This window comes from Theropithecus gelada, chromosome 12 (assembly GCF_003255815.1).
Source record: "Theropithecus gelada isolate Dixy chromosome 12, Tgel_1.0, whole genome shotgun sequence".
NCBI lineage: Eukaryota > Metazoa > Chordata > Mammalia > Primates > Cercopithecidae > Theropithecus > Theropithecus gelada.
The window spans coordinates 95,726,118-95,746,707 of record NC_037680.1 but is presented as its reverse complement, the minus strand read 5'-3'; the positions used below and the strand labels follow the sequence as shown (position 1 = coordinate 95,746,707).

The window sequence follows — 20,590 nt, the reverse complement described above, 5'->3', positions numbered from 1 at the left end:
TAAATTAAGTAACCAGGGCATTCTCTCCTGCTTAGTGAAACCTAGATCCAAAAAAGTGTGAGATGTACTGTACCTAGAAATGATCTGGGCATTTTGGAGTACCTGGACAATAGCCAGGAGTGAGGACAAGGATGCAGAAATTCTGAACCGGGGAACTAGAAGTCTCAGGAAGTAGCTCTTAGCCTCAAGCCTGATCATATCCATTTAGGAAAACTTCTTCCAAATCAAGCCGTCTTGACTCTTCTGCAGATTCAGACTTCTCTCTTTCTCCAGTCCCCTTCTCCCCGCACCTAGCCACAACCTCCGTTTCCACAGTACTGTCAGACTCCTGCTCTGAGTGGGGGGTCTGAATTGAAGTATATCTTAATTTCCAGTTCTTTTTTTCTCCCTACCCTCCATCTTTTTCTGGGATCTTTTTAATGGCTAGTAAGTCTTGCTTAATTTTCCCCAGACACTGGATGCTAGGGTCATCCTAACATTTTAGATCAGATCAGATCCCTCCATCACCACCCTAGCCATGGGTTAGGCAGGTACCCTGTTGAGAATGAGTCTTCTAAGTTAAGCTGGTGGCAGATAACTCAGGCCTAACAGTTGACCTTCTCCCCTTCGACTTCCTAACCTCAAAACCTGCCAGACTTGATTTCCTGGAAAGTGACTTTGTATCCAGAACTTATTTTTCTCTAGAGCCTCTCCTCAGAATCCTTGCCCATCTTTAAACTTGGAGTCTAGTGGGACCAGGCATTGACACAGGCTGGAGATGTTCCTCAACACACGTTCCATGCTTGCACTTCGGTAGTCACTGCTGATGTTGTATTAAGTAACTTCATTTTCCAATTGTGTGTTTGGTTTGATTTGGTTTCACTGTGTCTTTTAAAAATATTTTTACTATAAAGTATTTAATACACACAAAAGAACATATAATAAAACAAACACTATATACCCACTATTCAACTGCATTTTTAAACAGTTAATAGTAATATTCAGTTCCTTTCCCAGTCACTTCTCCTTTCCTGTTTGCCCTTAGTGGGATTAAAAACAGTGGGAAGAGCAGCTGGAGAGGCCTGCAAGGTCATTCTGTTCCCTTCTCCATAGAAGTGGCCCCAGATCTACGTCTGTCTTGTGGGAGTTTAGGCACTGACCATTCTGTGTTCAGGGCACAGTTTATCCCCCTCAGTTTTTCCCTGTCAGTAGTATCGAAAATCTGTTTTAAGACACATTTTGCAAGAGGACCTCTGATAGCTTAGGATTCTTCTTCTGGCCATTTATATATCCCTCTTGTCCTTGTCTCCTTAAACCTAAAGATGCACAGTTTCAGGTAGTGCCCTGGCTTCTCTATTGATTGTTCATCTTGCTTCCTTTCTTCTGGCTCCTATGAGTTCACTGTCTACCTGTTGATTAGTCACCCTGCCTGCCAGGGTAGCCCTCTATGTAGAGGACAGGCAGCTTTCCCTCCTCCCTAAGGTATTCGGCAGTGTACCTTGTCCTTGTCTTTGTACTCTTGTCCTTGTCTCCTTAAACCTAAAGATGCACAGTTTCAGGTAGTGCCCTGGCTTCTCTATTGATTGTTCATCTTGCTCCCTTTCTTCTGGCTCCTATGAGTTCACTGTCTACCTGTTGATTAGTCACCCTGCCTGCCAGGTAGCCCTCTATGTAGAGGACAGGCAGCTTTCCCTTCTCCCTAAGGTATTCGGCAGTGGTAATCAGCCGCTGTGGGCTTTACAGAATCTGGAGTATACATACCCTGAACTGATTATAAATTAAGGAATTTCTCATCTGGAAGGCTGTTAATATACACAGATATACATAGTGTCTTGCAAACATGTTTCATTGAGCACTTTTGTTTGAAGTATTAGCAATTAATTGTGAGGCAGAAAAATCCCCTTAATTAGCTTAAGTGAAAAGGGGATTTACTGAATAGGCACAGGGTGGTCTCTTGGTACCTAATTGCAGATGGCTACCCATGCCTCACAGGAACTGGACAGGCAGCTTCTTTCTCTGTGATCTCAAGATCTCTTATCTCTGCCCCCTACAGCCAATTTGTTTCTACTCCTGCAGACCATTGACTGGCATCTGGCGTTGGCTCCCCTTACTGCTAACTCTGAACTGGCTCTATGTGGTCTTTCTGATTATGTATCCAGTGTTACCCAATGAGAGTCTTTACATCTTTACAGCAGGGGTTTTTACCCTGGGGTCTATGGATGCCTTGGGAATTCATGCTTAGAGTTCAGGGTTTCGTGAATGGAATGAGGGAAAGTTGCATCTTATTTTCATTAACCTGTAACTGGAATTTAGCATTTCCTTCAATTATAAATATAAGCAAAAGACACTGTGTATTAGAAGTATCTGTCACCAGTAGAAATCACAGATACTTTCATATCATTCTATACTGCTGCAGATATCTTGAAATATAGTTTTTGCTGATTACTGCTTGAAATTATGGTTATTAGACTCATTGCTAGATCTCATGATTTAATGTGTTAATAAAGAAGCTCGTATGTTATAATATTACAGATTAGTTTAAAAATATTTGAATAATAACATTTCAATTAATTGGTTTCCTTTGTAATCCTGTAATTTTTTTTTTTTTTTTTGAGACAGTGTCTCACTTTGTCCCTCAGGCTGGAGTGTAGTGACACAATCATAGCTCACTGCAGCCTTGAACTCCCAGGCTCAAGCAGTCTTCCCTTCTTAGCCTCCTGAGTAGCTGGGACCATAGGCATGTGCCACTCAGTACACCTGGCTAAGTTTTCACTTTTTATAAAGACAGAGTCTCACTATCTTGCCCAGACTGGTCTGCTCTTCTCTCAAAGCAGACTGTACATAGACCTGTATCATAGAACTGAACATATTTTGCTAAACCCACAATCAGTCATTTATTTCTTTGTACCTAGAATAATGTGGCTCAGAGAAGGTGTCAAGTAAATAGTTCTTGAATGAATAGATCTGTTTGCTTATGTGGCTTGAAACTTTGTCCCTAATTCTGCTCTCAGGACATTATCTCCTGCTATTAAGCAAGGATTTATTCATTAATTTTATATACACACACACTTGGTATATACACACACCCTTGTTCATTTAATAACAAATTTAAAGAAGCTTTTTCAACAATCCTTTGAATTTTGTTATCACCCAGTGCTGGAAAATGGTGTTCCCTTGGCATTTCCCCAGAGAGTTTGCAGCAGAATGTATTTCCTAGAGTTTAATTCAGCATTCCTAGACCTCAGGCTAGCTTAGCAGGAAGTAGCCTTTAGAACGAAGTCAGACTCAATGGTAGAGAAGCTTAGACTGTGGGAAGCAGCCATCTCAGAAATCCAGGGCATCGAATTTGAAAGGCGCTGAGGGCTCAGCACTTCCAGTTCAGTCATTTCATCTCTACAGGACTTTGGGAGACTCTTGCCTCCCTATCCCCATCCTCACCCCACCCTCCACCCCAGCCATGTGTTTCTTGCCTGATGCCAACCATGTTTGCCCTTAGAATGCTGATAGGAATAGCTTTATAAGGAAAGAACTTGCAGAAATGGCTCTGAGGTTATGCTATTTACCCTAGCTTAAACTCCACAGGAATCTAGGACTGCAGAAAAAAGAACTGAGACGTCACCAGAGTTTCAGCTTCTGGCTTTTTGGACTCGGTGCGAGATTGGCAGCCAAGGGCTCCTATCTAACTGGGCTAGTCATAAGAGAGTCCTCAGCCGGAACTGGGATAAACCTGCATCCTAAAACTTTTTCCACAGATACAAACTGTAAGCTCTATGAGGGCAGTGGCCATGTCTCTCCCCCAAAACTGAATTCCCAGCACATACTTCAGTGCCTGGCACATAGTAGGTACTTATATTTGCTGGATGAATGGTCCCTGAACTCTAGGTCCCTGAACTCACAGCCTAATGGGGAAGACAGGAAATGAGTAAATGAATAATGGAAAATTATTATAATTACTTGAGGAAAATGAATAGAATGCTGTAAAAGCACTTCAGGTGATATGGTCAGGGGGCCAGAAGAAGTGACATTTAAACTGAGACTTGAAAGATGAGAAGAAACCAGCCGCTTGAATAAGTTGGAGGACACAGATGGCCCCTTAATAGTAATTCAGAGGAGGAAGTGTGTATACCTATCTGGATTTTCGTAGGCTATTTGTGGGAAAAGAAGGGCCTACTGTTGATTCACGGTTCGTCTATTCACTGCTGCCCCCACCCCACACTGTTCCTTACATATCCGGCTTTTTTTAGTAAGGCCTCAGATCTAGTGCTGTTGACTGGGAATCAAAGGCTCCAGTGTGTGACTAGCTGTGAAGAACAATTATTTGTTTATGTGTCTGACTCTTCAGCCAGACTATGAGCTCCCTGAGGACAGTGAACCCTGTCTTATCCTTAGGACACAGCATGCTATAGTGTATCCTTGGCAATTTTGTTTAATGATTGAATTAATAATAACAGTTAATACTTATTGAGCACTTCCTATGTGCCAGACATGATAGGGAGAACTTTACTTGCATTATCTCATTTAATCCTCATAATAACTCTATAGTGCAGGTAGTAATATCATTCCCATTCCACAGCTGAAGAAACTAAGGCTTAGAGATGAAATAATGGGTCAGGGATTTGAGTGTAAGCAGTTGAACTCCAGAGCCCACACTGTTTTTGCTGAAATAAAGTGATTTTCCTAGTTGCCTTCAAATAGTTGAGAGTGCATGGAACTCTCAAGGGAACAGAATTAATATGTTACATACATTGTCTCATTTAACAATCCTTGGACAACCCTCATTAGTAGGAATTCCTTTACTCATTTCATAGAGGGAGAATTGAGGCTCAGAAAATTAAGTCACTTGGCCAAGATCAAGATCATAAAACAAACATGTAAGTGGTGGACTTATTTTCAAAACCAGGTCTGTCTGACTCTAGATCCTGTGGTCTTTCAACATGCCATGCCACCTCCAGTCTCTCAGCCACTGGTAGGTATCTGCTCCACTGACTGCTTAAAGTTCTTTAAAAGTTGTCCAAGCCTGTTGGGAGCCTGAGCATCTGTTCCTAAAAGAGGAAATAGAGTGGAAAATAGGCAAAAGAGATGGGGAGAATAGAGACTTTATCTATTTTAAAACTTGTTTTTAAAATTAGAGCTATAATCCACATACCATGAAATGTACCAAAAAGTATATACCAAAAGTATATACAATTCAGTGGTTTTAGTGTATTCACAAGGTTATGCAACCATAACTACTATCTAATTCCAGAACATTTTCATCACCCCAAAAAGAAATGCCATACCTATTTGCAGTCATTCTCCATTCGCCCTGTCTCCTATCCCTTGGAAATCACTACTTTTTGTCTTTATGGATTTGCCTATTCAGCGTATTTCATAAAAACGGGATCATACAATATGTGGTCTTTCATGTCTGGCTTCTTTCACTTAGCATTATGTTCTTAAGGTTCATGTATTAAAGCAAATATCAATACTTTATTCCTTCTTATGGTAGAACAAAATACCATTGTACAGATATACCACATTTTGTTTATCCATTCATCTGTTGATGGACATTTGGGTTGTCTCTACTTTTTGGCTCTTATGAATAATGCTGTTACGAACATTTGTGTTCACATTTTTGTGTTAACATATGTTTTCAATTCTCTTGGGGATGTACCTAGGAGTAGAATTGCTGGGTCATATAGTAACTCTATGTTTAACATTTTTGGTAACTGCCTCTCTATTTTCCATAGTGATTCATCTTTTATTAATAAACTTTTAAAATTGAAGTATAAGATGCATGTAGGAAAGTGCCCATATCAGAAGTGTACAGCTTGAAGAATTATTACAAAATTAACATAGCTGTGTAACCAGCACCCAAATCAAGAGCTAGAAAATTTCCAGTACTCAAAAGTACTCCCCTATTATCTGCCAGTATCTACCACCTCCAAAGGGTAACACCACTATCCTGACTTCTAATATGATCATTAAGTTAATTTTGCTTGTTTTTGAGCTTCATAGAAATGGAATAATATAGTATATACTATTTTGCGTATGACTTCTTTTACTCAACAAAATGTTAATTTTTTTTTTTTTTTCTTTTCTTGAGACAGGGTCTCACTCTGTTGCCCAGGCTGGCCTGCAGTGGCACGATCATAGCTCACTGTAGCCTCGAACTCCTGGGCTCAAGCAATCCTCCTGCCTCAGCCTCCCAAAGTGCTGGGATTACAGGTGTGAGCCACACACCTGGCCCAAAATGTTAATGCAATTCATCCATGTTGCTCTTTGTAGCCATACTTTTAAAATTTTCACTTCTGTATAATATTTGATTGTAAAACTATACCACCATGTATTTACCTAGTTGTGTTGGAGAAATACATAGAAGTGGAATGTCTAGGTCATAGGTGTGTATATTTTTAGATTTAATAGATACTGCCAAACTATTTTCAAAAATGACTGTATCAATTTATAACCACACAAGCAGTTTAGGAGAATTCTGGTTGTACTATTTCTTTGTCAACACTTGATATTATCTTCCTTTTTCCTTTTAGCCATTATGATGAATATGTAGTGATATTCTGTTGTGGTTTTAATTTTCTCAATGAGGTGCTGTACATTTTTATGTAATTATCAGTCATTTAAATATGACTAAGACTTAGGTATGACTAAGTCTTTTTTTTACTGATTTTTAAGAGTTTTTAATATATTTTGGAAATGAGTTCTTTGTTGGTATATATATTGCAAGCATTTTCTCCTACATTGTAGCTTGCTTTTTTGCTCTCTTAAATATCTCTTTTGATGAACAGAAGTTCTTAATTTTAATCTAGTCCAATTTATCAATCTTTTCCTTTATAGTTTGTGTCCTGTTAAGAAATCTTTACCTCCTCAAGGTCATGAAGATCAGTACCTTATATTATTTCCAGTGTGTGTGGCAGGTGGGGGAGGTGGTGCATCACCCCTATAAAGTAAGATTTCTCAGGGCAGAGAGGACACTGCCACCCTCCAGAGAGGCGGGCAGCAGGCGGGATGGGGGCAGGGAGTCCATGAGAACGTGGCTGCTATGGGCTGTGTTCCCAGCTGTCAAGCGTGTAATCTGGAGTGAAAGAGAATCCTTTTGGTGGTGGAGGTCCTACAGAGGATACTGCGGGGTACTCTAAATCAATTTTGTACCCTAGACACCCAGTTGACTGTCCTCTCTTCTCCACTAAGACAGGAAAAAAAAAAAAAAAGGAATTTGCACTCCTGCACAGTGCCAGTAGCACAGGGCAGGGATGAAGAGCTTTCAGAGCCAGACTATCGGCCTTATAGCTGTGATTTTCTTTTTGTTATTAAATCTGATGCTTTTGTTCTTTCCAGTTTCTACCACATTGTTTCATTTCCATTTGGGAAGAGGATGTTGAGGTGGCTGAATTTGAGAGAGGTACTAAAATAATGTTCAAACTGCTTGTTCCCCTGCTAGGCTGGTCGGAGCCCCTTCCCTGAGCCAGAGCTGACAGGAGCTGCTTGTTCTTCTTGGAGAAGGAGTGGGAGTAGAGAAAAGAACGAATGAGAGTTGCTCCTACACTTTCTGAGGGGCTCTGAGGATCCGTCCCCCCCAGGAAACCACTTTCGTTCCCCAAGCCCCTCTGCTGCTCGTTAGTTGCCCTCCAGACTAGAAAGCCATGGTTTGTGCTGGGGCTGGGTGGGGCTCCAGGGACAGTTTAGGCTCTGGCCCTCCAAAGGGGAGGGGGTGGCTATAGAGCAAGCAGAGGGTCACAGCTCAGTCTGTACCATTTGCTTGTCACCTTGAGAAGTTCCACCTTGTCTAGCAAAACCTCCTTTCAGAGGCAGCCACCACAAAGGGCTCTTATGAGAGCTACTGCCCCACCCCCACCTTCACTTCCACTCCCTTTACCATTATTTTTCTTTGGGGGCAGAGCTGAGGGGCCTTCCTGCTATGACTCTGAGGGGCTGTACTTATTTTAAAAGGAGATTCAAGTCTAGAGACTTCCCATACCAGAGATTCATTTTTCTGATTTTCCAGTGTACTTGGAGGACACTCAAGGGGTGAAGTAAGGCTTTCCTTTTCTAGAGGGCATTTTGTCTTTTCCCTCTTTCAGCCTCTTGAGCTATTTGGAGATTTAAGAAGAGAAGTGAGAGCCAGCTTCTAGTACCACTAGACCTCAGAACAGGGACCACTTCCTTACAGGGGTAGGAGATGGCAGGGAGAAATGGATGTCTCATTGGTAAGAGGCATTATAGTGTAGTGATTCAAGTGTAGGTTCTAGAGTTCAACTTCCTGGGCCTTCCGTTTCCCCATTCTGCTGGGACCTTGGTCAAGTTACTTAATCTCTTCAAGCCTTTGTTTTCTTATATATAAAATGAGATTGGGCTTCAAGTCATGACAAATAAGTAACTTAAAAAAACCAAAAATAAATAAAATGAGAATGATTTTAGAGCCCAACTGATAGGGTAACAGTGGAGGTTAATTGTAGTAATGTGTCAAAATGCATAGCCTAAGTACCTAGCACATAGAAAGCATTTACAAAGTTAATCTTACTAATATTTTTCAAGCCTTCTGTTTGGACCTCTTTTCATAGTCTCTCTTCCCATCCCCCTCCTCTTCTGACTCTGCAGTCCAGAGAGCTAGCCAGGCCTCAGACTGAACCAGAAAAATCTGAACAGTATACATAGGACTTGGACTTTGTCTCAAACTGTTTTGAACTCTGCACCTATCTTACTCCATTGCATTTACAGCATCATGAGAGAGAGGCAGCAAAATTATCTCATTTTGAAGGGAGGCCACAAAGAAAGTGATTTAGTAACTTGACTAGATTGCATACATGCATGCTTGCTATATGACTGTATGGCTGCATCCATTCTCCCACCTTGTTTTTAAAGGTCGGGGGGGCGAGTTGGACTATGACTTAATTAATTTGCAAGGTCCCTAAACACAAGATTAAGTTTGGGTTTCTGTGTGTTCTTTTTCCTTATAGCCCAGCACTGAGTGGATGCTCAGGAGCTGGAGGCTAATCATAGAGCGTGGCGAGGTCGGCCGCAACAGGGCAGCATGATCAGGGAAGACCTTGTTGCAGGGACAGACCCAAACAAAGCTAAATCAGACCAAACACAGGGGCAGTGTCAGCTCTCTCTTCAGTTTCACATTTGGACCTTCAAGGGCAGTGTGCCTTGTGTATTTAGGGTACTATGTGTTCTCCCAAATCACCAAGGTTTCTGATCAGTGAACTGATAGAGGGGTATTCTGTGAGGACAGAGAGAGAGACCCAGTATCAGGGTTGGTTATTGCCTGAAACTCAGAGATAGCTCATCCAAGTGAGCTGCTATGGAAAATTTGAAATGAGGAGAAAGGAGAATGAAACAGTTGTCTTCTAAAAATCCAGATATCACCACCCTATCTCTTTTCTCTGTCCTGAGAATTTTTTCTCTCAGACTCTGAGGAAACTGTGAAATTAATCCCCTCAAAAACCATTTGGCTGTTAGCTATTTTTATGATCTATATCTGCAGGTCGTATTTTTGTGTTTTCCAGATAGCCCTTATTGAGTGTATATTACTTGAAAATGGAAATGACATAGCAGAGCATTTGCACAAGCCGCATTAGGAAGCAGGAAATGGTGGTGAGAGAGTTCTTGGTTCAAGCATTGTGGGATCAGTTGGGCTGTGCAGAATACTCTTGCTAAAATGTTGTTGGAAGCAAGCTGTTTGTGCTTTGTGTGCTTCTGGAGAGAGTAGGAGCTTTACTCTTTACTGTTATACTTGCCACCCAGAAAAGAGGGTGGAGAGAATGAAGATGAAGCCCTGGCCTCTTGGGTAGGTCCTGAAGAATTGGAGAGTAAAGGAGAGCTTTGAGAAGCAGGGGCTATTTGGGGGGAGGTAGGGAGACAATACCTACTGAGCAGGCACCCTTTAACATATCATCCCACGGAATCCTTCCATCAGCCTCATCAAAGTAGCTGTTGGTCTCCTCATTTTTCTGGTAAGGGAACAGAGGCTAAAAGGGGTTAGTAACATACCTGGTAACTGGCAAAGCCGGGATTTAAACCCAGGACCTTCTGATGCAAAAGCCATGCTGCCTCGGTCATTACTAGAGACCGAGGAGTCGGCTAGTGTGGTGATGGTGGGCAGTGAACTACCCACAGGTTACTGGGTAGATTTCTGTGTCTCCCTGATCTGGACCTTGACTGGATAATAGTATGCTTTGGGACACCAATGGAGAGAAGTTAATACAGATGCTCCTCAACTTACAATGGGGCCGCATCCCAGTAAATCCATCCTAAGTTGAAAATAGTAGAGCCAGGCGTGGTGGCTCATGCTTGTAACCCCAGCACTTTGGGAGGCCAAGGCGGATGGATCACCTGAGGTCAGGAGTTCGAGACCATCCTGACCAACATGGTGCAGCCCCATCTCTATTAAAAATACAAAAATTAGGCGGGCGTGACAGCAGGCGCCCATGGTCCCAGCTGCTTGGGAGGCTGAGGCAGGAGAATCGCTTGAACCTGGGAGAAGGAGGTTGCAATGAGCAGAGATTGCACTCCAGCCTGGGAGACAGAGCAAGACTTCATCTCAAAAAAAAAAAAAAAAAAAAAAGGGGAAAGAAAGAAAATATCCTGAGTTGAAAGTGTGTTTTTGACTTATGAGACTATCCAAAGATAGCCCCATCATAGGTCAAGGAGTGTAATGAATGCCTATCACTTTCACATCATCAGTAAAATAGAAAAATCGTAAGTCAGGGACCATCTGTAATTGGATCAGACCTGGTTTCTCTATGTACTTTATCATTAGGGCATTTCTTAAGTCCACTTAGCACTCACTGGAGTAGGGCCAGGCAAGAAAAGTCTCAGTGTGCCTTGCAAAGGGAAGGAACAGACATTTCTTGGGCACTTACTCAATTCTCTCATTTAATTCTTTCACATATTCTGTGATGTAAATGTTGTTAGTCTTGATCCCTCAGTGCCTGACTCCCAATGTCTCTCCTTTCCCTCCCCTCTCTCTCACAATAAACCATTAAGTATGATGGCTTGCCCACAGTGTCACAGCTAGCCAGTAGAAGACCACCTTAGGTACAAATCCACATCTTGGAGACCTTAAGGCCAGAACTTAAAGTGTATTTCCTTTTTTTTTTTTCTAATTCCTGAATAGCCTTGCTTCTTCCTCTTTGAGTGAGAAGCTACTTTGGGCTTTCTTTTTTAAACCTTGATACTATCCTCATGCATTGGGTTCATCTTTGCTTCTGACTCTCAGCGTTTTACTACTGCAGTTGGGTCTGTGTCGTGGATCCAGGGCCATTTCAGATTATCTTTGATTTAGGGATTTCATTTGGATGGTAATAGTACCATCTCACAGAGTATACATTTTAATTAGCTATATATTTGTTGGTGATCTCCCCTCTAGAATGTAAACTTCAAGAGAGCAGGGAATTTTATCTCTTTTGTTCACTACCGTATTCCCAGCATCTAAATAGTCCCAAACACCACAGTAGATGATCAGCAAATATTTGTTAAATATGAATGGATTGGCAGAGGGGGAGTTACGTTTCTTGAAGAGTCCTTCTCTTTAGAGTCTTCTTCCTAAACTACATTTCTTGTTCCTTTCTCTTTATTCTGGCAAATTCCCTGGCCATTTGAGACCTTAGAAGAGTTTTCTAATGTGCTCTTATTCCTAAGGGAAGCTGATGGTTCACATTGCTGTGATTCCCTAAGTGGAGACCTGGGCTCCCGAGGGAAGGAAGTTTGTATCCAGACCAGCAATGTTTACCACATTGCAAGAGGGAGGAGCGGAATTCTTACTCTTAGGGAAGTCACGTGTTGTGAGCCCTGCCCTTGCGATATTGTGATGGTTAGTGCCAGGGCCTTGGGGCTGTGCCAGTTTCTGGGGCGGGTGCCAGAACCAAAGACATGCTCAAAGGCTGACTCTGGAGAGCTCCAGTTAGCTTATTTTCCCTTTTTCTTCATTAAACCTGTATCCTCAGACTGTGGGCCCATATTTATAGGGTGAGCAGTAGATCAGATCTAGCCTTTCTTACCCAGGATTCTAGAAGTTTCTTTTCTGAAACTCAGAGGAAAGTAAGTCAGGGAGGAGAGGCAGATTTTGTATTTGTAGTTGAAAATGCTAATTGGAAGCTCTCTAGAAAATCCTGAGAGAGTCTTGGGTTTTCTGGACCACTGGGAGTGAGTGTAGACCTCATGAAGATGAGAGTTACCTCTAAAGAGGGGAGGTTGGACCCTCAGAACCATGATGGGCTGCAACAGGGACAAGAAGGGGAAATAAAATGCCCTACAGGATTTCTGTCACTTTGGTTTGCCTAAAGTTTCTGGTATGGCTGTATACCAGGGTCCAAAGTCCCAGCGAACTGGAGATGGGAGAGTAATATAGCTCTTGTGGCTGCTGAAAAATCACACTACTAGAAGTAAGTAATGAGGAAGTACTAAGAGTTTAGGTAAATGTAACAGAGAATCTAAAAAGCAAAGCCTGGAAGCAGCTCTGGATTCCTCGTTGTTCCATCAATGCTAGTTTGGAGCCAAGGAAGCTTTGGCAAACAGTTGTAGAGCAGAGAAAGCCACTTTGTGAAACAAAAGGAAATTCCCTTGGGCATAACCTTAAAAAATGAAGTCCTTTGCAAACTAGTGAATGTGAACTTAGCCTTCTAGTCTTGTTTCCCATGAGACACATCCACATATCCTGTCTTCACACCTTTATGCTTCACTTACTTCCAGCACATCCAAAGTCTAACTTTGCAAGGCTTGTCTTGATGTCACCACCTCTGATGCTTTTTGCAGAATTCTGTGTCAAAATTCATCCCTTTCTTCTTCTCTGGTTCCCTATTACCCTTTGTTTAGAACTCTGTTATAGCAAATCACTTGAAAAATAAAACAAAACAACATATGTCTGCCTATCTCCCACATGCAAATCTTTGAGGTAGGGACTCTGAGTTACTATTTTTTTATTAACTCAGACCTGTTATGAGGGAAGGATTGATGCATCTGTTTCCCCTGCCTTGAATCCTGTAGTGCCTGGCACATAGCAGACTCTCAGTAACTTTTTTGCTTACTAGAATTGATTCTGGGTTAATCAGATGAACACATTCTACAAGTAGGCTGACCTGACTCTTCTTTCCCTCCCCACTTTGGGCAGTGACCCGCATTGTGGCTGGTACATCATGCTCCTGGCTCAGTCGCACCTATGGCAGGGGGCACTATTTACTTTACTTACTCCTGACTCCAGCATTCTCCCTTTGATCTCTGCTGCCTGCCCCAGATAGCCACTACCATTGTCCTGCCCCAGGAGCTAATGTTTCTCTTTCCCAAGCTCCTGCCTCTCCACCTCTCTTCCCTAGTATATTTTGAGAATGAGGCCCAAGGAATCTGTGATAATGGGGAATGGCTAGAATGGGATTAAGAGTATGGTCTCTCAGCTCCCACGGGTTCCAGTCTGGTCCAGCTGTCTCCTTTTTATCTGCTCCCTTTTCTTGACACCTTGGGGAACTTGTTCCTCAGCTGGATGGCAGGTCATCTGGGATGTGAAGGATTGCAGGTTGTGATCCTCGGAGAAGCTGGATTGCCCTTTTGACTAAAATTTTGCTGTTCAGGGAAGTAAATAGGATAGTAATTATATGTGTGGGCCCTGAAGCCAGACTGCCTGGGCTCTAACCCTGTGCCACCACTTACTAGCTGGGACCATCTCAGCCAAACGGGGTCATGCTAGTGCCTACCGTGCTCATTTATTCACACATAGTTACTGAGCCTCTACCGTGAGGTGACCTCAGCGTTCTTCTAGATGCCAGGAAAATAGTAGTAGAAAACACAAAAATGGTTTAATACATTTTAAGTACTTAGAACAATGTCTAGCATATTTAAGTATTCGACAATTCTAGCAATATGCTGTTGCTAGGACTTTTCTGAGAATAGATAGTCAGGTGGAATAACTTTGCCAGCAACTGCAGGACCAGATCTCTCTGAGAAGGGGAAGGACAGAGGAAGGGCTTAGATTAGTTTCCACATTTAGACGCAGGTCCAACATTTTTGGCACTTCATTTTGAGGTTAAATACTTAGGAGCTGAGTGAAGGTCACACTGAAAAATTGATGAATCTGTTTGATTCCATGGAAAGGGCAGGAGGAAATGACTCTGGACTGCCTCATTCTGCCTAACCCATTTGTGTAGATAGCACAGTGCCTACCAAGTCATGTATGAGTGACCCTAAGAGAGGCTGCATTTCTTGGGTAGTATGAAGGGAGATGCTAGAGGTCAATATATAAGGAAGGAGGGCAGCTGTTTGCCTCCCCACCATCAGGGCTCTCTGGCTGTGGAGGAGAGAACCCTCTTTTGAAGGCGGTGTCTTGAGAGTTAGAGAGCTGAACTTAGGAAGGAGAGTGAGGTAGGGTAGAGGTGGTGTGGCCTGATAGTTTACCTTCCCTGTTTCAGTTCATTCCTCAGGGAATGCTGCCAGAGGGCTGTTAGACTCCTAGTGTGATTACTGGCTAGAGGCAAAGTTTGGACTCGGGGCACTGATTCATTGCCTGTGGTTTCCAGTGAAAGTCCAGGCCTGATATAGTCTTTATGGGGATAGGGTTGGAGTAGAAATGTATGTGACATTTCCTGGTAATCAACAAGGTTTTCAGCTATCCTGACTGGTTCAGCACCTGCTTTCCTGTTTCTCACACTTTCTCTTTTCTATCTTTCTCCCACGAGGGGCTTTCAGAAATGAATGCCCTTATAGCACAAAAAGGTGCCCTTGACCCACGATATGGGCCAATCCAGGATTCTTGGGTTGGTTCCCATGTGAGCTGCTGGCATGGCTGCTCTTGGGGACCTGCTAACTTGGCTGGGAACCATGGTGATTTGCACGCCTAGGAACAGGTGAAATAGTTCTGGGCCCTTTCCAAGATTCCGAAGTGCAGCCAGGTTTGGGACCACTAGATACCCTACTCTTTCATCTCATTTTTATTGCACTTTGTTCAGTCTTCAGCCATTCCCTCAACCCAGTTCAGCCAAGTGTATGAAACTACAACTAGGCAAATCATTTTGCTCTGGATATAAGTCCACAGTTCATTCTGTAGTGAAGGAAACAGATAAATATAATGTAATCATAACAGTGTTTCTCAGCCTTTTAAAAATTATCACTTCCCTGAGGAACCTTTTAAGACATTTTTTGCCTAATCACTCCCTCTCAGGAAATTTTAATGCCACAGATATACCAAAAAATCTATGTACGCTGTGTGTGTGTGTGTGTGTATGTGTGTGCACGCTTTATGCTTTAAAAGAGTAAATTTTTTTTACCCCTCAAGAACAGTTTTCACCACCTTGGAGGAATCTCAGCCCACTGTGAGCCTGTGGGTGATAGAGTAAAGGAGCGTGGGACAGCAGTGGGGAATGGAAAATGGCAGGGGGCCTCAAAAGTTTTGTCAGCTTTGTGTTTCCTGTCTCCTCTGCCTGAACATCACAGCTCCATAATTTTTTCTTGTGTTTCAGTCTGTCATTACCATTTTGCTCTCTCTCCTTTATCCTGAATTTTATCATGTTTCTCTAGTTTAGGAATGAATTTAATGAAAATAGTAATTTGTTCAGCTCAGGGAAAATTTAGGAGAAATAATTTCCTAAAGTAGCCCTCTAGGAAATCATCCCTTTGGAAAAAGAGCCTAGAAATCTATAGGGTATTCATGGGAAAACATAATAGACCTAAGGATTAGGGGAAATAAGATATACATTTGGAGTTGCGCTTCAGAGGAGATGTCCCGAGAAATCTTTATATTGGTGCCACCAGGCTTGGATATGGACGCCCCCTATTGGATCTAACTGCTTTATGTTAATTCATTTGGGGTTGATGCCAGTTCTGCATGTGGGGTATTAGATCGCTTCTCCAGCAGTACAGTGTAACCAATGACAGTATCTCCTCTCTCTTACAGAAACTGCCAGAGGCATGCAGCATTGGTGATGGAAAGCCTTTTGTCATGAATCTGCAGAATCTGTATATGGCAGTCACCAAACAAGAGGTCCAAGTGGGACAGAAGCATCAAGGCACTGGTGAGCACTCCAGAGGTACCTGGTCTGTCTGAGGATACAATTAGGATCTAGGTTTATGCTGTCCAATATGATAGTTTTCTAGCCGCATATAACTATTTAAGTTTAAATTAATAAAAATGAAATAATACTAAAAATGTATTTTCTCTTTTGCACCAGCCTCATTTCATGTGATTAGTAGCCACATGTGGCTGGTGGCTACCAAGTTAGTGCAGACACAGAACATTTCCATCACTGCAGAAAGTTTGATTGGGTGGCTCTGGTCTAGGTGCTTAGAAGGGTTAGCAAAAGAACCAGGAGAAAGATTAGTTTCCCTGGCTGGGTGCAGTGGCTCACACCAGTAACCTAGCACTTTGGGAGGCCAAGGTAGGGAAGGCCAGGAGTTTGAGACCAGCCTGGACAACATAGCAAAAACCTCATCTCTTAAAAAAAAAAAAAAGTTAATCTCCATACCTGAGACATGTCAGGGAATATGTAGAAGAACAGCTGGGTATTTTGAGTAAAGGAAACTCTCATCCTACCTGCTGAAAGTGGGCCTGGGGAAATCTTCATAGCAGAAACAGGGCTTTCTGAAAGTCAGCTGGAAGTTGGACTTGTGGCTACTTCTGTCTACTTACATATTTGTACCAAACCCTGGCCTTTATCAGAATGCTTGGTGAATACTAATGTCTTCCTGGTAAGAAGAAGGCATTTATCACTATCTTCTCTTGATCTTTCTGATTTCAGGAGATCCTCAGACCTCAAACAGTGCTTCCCCGCAAGGAATTCATAGCCAATGTGTAAACCAGCCAGAACAACTGGTCTCCTCAGCTCCAACCCTCTCAGTGCCTGAGAAAGAGTCCACAGTAAGTCATGAGCAGCTTCTTGGATGGTGTTCTGAGAGTTGGCACCTATATCCCCCAAACCAGTGGTCCCTGGAACTGCTACTTCATTGGCACTGCCTCAACAATATTGAGGGATATTTGTGACCAGGCTCCAAATTGTAGGTGTCTAGATGGAGAGTCATGGTTTTGCACATCTTCCCTTGCTGTCTCTTCTCTGTAGTTCTTGTAAAAATGATGTGCCTCGACTCCTCTTTCACCTTATCCCACTTCCAGTGATGGCCAGTGATGACCAGTGATAGTCAGCGAGGCTGTTCCTTGGGGGAGAAGGGACATCTCCATCTCCTGCTTAGGGTCTTATATCACATTTGCTGCCTGACATAGACTTCAAAATACCTATGTCAGACACTTCCTGAATGCCTCTTCTTTCTAGCTGGGCATGGTGGCTCACGCTTGTTATCACAACCTGTGGGAGGCCAAGGCAGGAGGATCACTTGAAGCCAGGAGTTTGAGACCAACCTGGGCAACAAAGTAAACCCTATCTTTACAAAAAACAAAATTAGCCAGATATGGCGGCATGTGCCTGTGGTCTCAGCTGCTTTGGAGGCTGAGGCAGGCAGATTGCTCGAGCCCAGGAGTTCAAGGCTGCAGTGAACTATGATTGTGTCCATGTACTCCAGCCTGGGCGAAAAAAAAAAAAAAAAGAAGGCCTCGTCCTAACCAGGAGCCATGAGAGGAAGAAAGTTCCTTTCCTAATTTCAGTGGAACTATTTCAAAACCCCTACTAACTTGGGTTCCCTTTTTTCTAGGGTACTTCAGGCCCTCTGCAGAGACCTCAGCTGTCAAAGGTCAAGAGGAAGAAGCCAAGGGGGCTCTTCAGTTAACCTGTTGTGGCCTCAGCTGCTGAGGATGGACTTGGAGAATAGCTTCCAAGCTTCACCTTGAAAGAAGCTTGCATGGCAGCAATATTTCTAAAACAGTGACCCAGTCAGAGGCCTACTGTAGGGGCAAGAAAACTGAAGTTCATGTTGACAGGCCCACAGGGAATTGGCCTTCCTATTCAAGTGGAAGCCAGTCTCTGAGAATCCCATGCTCTCCTCTCTTTTGGTGGAGGTTCTGTAGATTCAGGTTTCTACCATGGACTTTAGGTATATAGGGCAAGTCAGCAAGAAAGCACCACACACTCAGGGAGCCTTGTCTACCTTTCCCTAGAGTCTCTAGCCAGCCAGCCCCCGACACTCCTCAGAGACCCACTTCTGTCTTTTGCATGGAATAAGAAGCACTCACACTCCCCTGCTTTTGGGATCACTTATGCTGTGGAACTCATAACCCAATTCACTTCACTGGGTACCACCCCATTGTTGTCTCTGGATGAAGTCTAGCTATCAGTCCAGTCCTTCAGATTCTTCTTAAACTTCTCTGCAGTGGCCAGAGCTAAACCTCCATTTGGAAACTTCGACCTTGAGAACTCTCTTCATGGTGGGCACAAGATAGATAGATGATTGCTGCTTTCCTGTGTCAAACTTGAATGCATTTTTCTCTTTGTTTCCAAAGTATAGGCAACAGGTTAAACTACCATGCGGGGTAGTTTATCGATCCTCCCACCTCATCCTCCTGAGTAACTGGGACTAAAGGCACACACCACCACGCCTAGCTAATTTTTGTATTTTGTGTGTGTGTAGAGACAAGGCTTTGCCATGTTGTCCAGGCAGGTCTTAAACTCCTGGGCTCTAGTGAGATCACTGCCCACGTCAGCCTCCCAAAGTGCTGGGTTTACAGGCATGAACCACCATGCCTGTCCCATTTCTGGTTTATTTACTTGTGATGGTTAAATGCCTCCTTATTCATATATCTTGTATATATACTGGTGTTTCTGTCCTGATGTCAAGTCTCAAGAGAAGATGATCAAACAATAATAAAATAATTATAATCAGAAAAACAATAATAAATAGCTAATATTTATTGAGCAGTTAATGTATACCAGGTACTCTAATGAGCACCTGACATTGATCCTCATGGCATCGTATGAGGAAGATGCTGTTAACCCACTAAGAAATTGGGTCTTGAATGAGTAAGTGACTTATCAAAGATCGTACAGCTAATAAGTGACAGCCAGAATTTAAGCCCAGACAGCTGAGTTCTTCGCAGCATTATTATACACACTAATGAAAACATTTATTTTCCAGAAAGGACATTAGGTCCTTCTTTCCAGTCTCCCACTGTAAACGTCCGTATCCCATGACCTTGCCTCTTTTCAATAAGATGTTCTACTCCCCTGGGCCTCTTCAAGGAAGGAGCTCTTGAGGACTCCAGGACTTACCCTCATGCTTTTTCCTGCTAGCAGAGTCTGAGAGCTCCACCAAGGCTCCTTCCCAGTCACTGCTGATAACTTTACCCCCAGACCAGAGGACCCTAGAGTGTGCTATGTGGTAGTGACTGTCATTGAAGTGAATTGGGAACTAAATAAAAACAGCCTATCAGCTGGCTTACTTTGCCCTTTCGTTTCTTTCTTTCTTTTTTTTTTTTGAAACGGAGTCTTGCTCTTGTTGCCCAGGCTGGAGTACAATGGCACGATTTTGGCTCACTGCAACCTCCACCTCCTGTGTGCAAGCGATTCTCCTGCCTCAGCCTCCCGAGTAACTGGGATTAGACACCCACCACCAAGCCCAGCTAAGTTTTGTATTTTTAGTAGACACAGAGTTTCACCATGTTGGTCAGGCTGGTCTTGAACTCCTGACCTCAGGTGATCTACCTGCCTCGGCCTCCCAAAGTGCTGGGATTACAGGTGTGAGCCACCGCACTGAGCCGATCTTTTGTTTCTTTTCAGCATAATTTAGATAGTCAGATTTCATTATCTACAAGGCACATGGGAGATGGAAAGGCTTCCCAAGCAAGCTTGGAGAAAATACGGGTTCTTCACCCTGGGCATTCCCTGTGCTCTAAGAGCACAGACTCAAGACATTTTTCATCACAGCGGGGCCAGAGGCCTGTGAATCCCTCAAAATAGTAGGTAAAATCTTAAGAGCAAAATGTTGATGTTCTCAAAAATAATGTGTGACCTTCCAAAAAGGTTAATAGTATAGCTAGTAACCTTCCATCCACTGCCCCCATCATCCCGAAAGGTTGCTGTCTCCATGGGGGTATTGCTTAAATACATCCTTAGAGAAACATTGCTACGAGAGGCCCTGCCATAGGCATTCTTGCCCTGAAGCCCTTACCCCCAAAAACTAGGGGTAGTGGTTGAGCATCATTCATCCTAAGGCAACTCCAGGGAAATCCCTGCTTTGACAAATTGGCCTAGCCAGGCTGTATTCCAGCCCTACCCCCTGGCTTGGGCCCCTCCCTGAGGCCCCCAGCCTGGCCCAACCCCCACTCTACATGCACATAAAAGGGTCGAATTCTCGTGGCTGCTCCATAAATTTTATTCCGTAAATATTAGTTTTCCCTGTGTTTAATAAAGCAGTGGCCCACCTCCCCGCCTACCCGCCCGCTCCCCGGGGCTGGGGCTGGGGCCAGAGCTGGCTGGTGGGAGAAGGGACTCTTTCAATTGCTTTGGAGTATTTTTAGAAAAAAAAATAATATAAGGTGGTTTACACGAGCAAGCCAGCAAACCAGGAGCAGGACTTGGGACCTCGAGGAAGTTCCTGCAGGAACTCGACCTAAAAAGTAGAGAAATAGCGCCACCTAGGTTGCAAGGCCTACTTGGCCTTGCGGGCTGGTCCCCCGTAGTTAGCTAGGACAGGCATGCTCTTTGCTTGGAGAGAAAGCCTCATCCCTTTCCACTCCAGCTGGATAGCACCT

General features: G+C 43.3%; 1 protein-coding gene across 1 annotated transcript in view; it reads left to right on the top strand.

Moving 5' to 3' along the window:
• The window catches only part of NHEJ1 (non-homologous end joining factor 1), a 75,168-nt gene extending 56,434 nt beyond the window's left edge, over window positions 1–18,734 (top strand). The window contains exons 3-5 of the mRNA XM_025404753.1: window positions 15,854–15,971; window positions 16,695–16,813; window positions 17,599–18,734. Of these exons, the coding sequence (XP_025260538.1) occupies window positions 15,854–15,971; window positions 16,695–16,813; window positions 17,599–17,673 (312 nt within the window). The 3' untranslated portion in view covers window positions 17,674–18,734. The remainder of the gene's footprint in view (window positions 1–15,853; window positions 15,972–16,694; window positions 16,814–17,598) is intronic.
• Window positions 18,735–20,590: the final 1,856 nt, after the last annotated feature.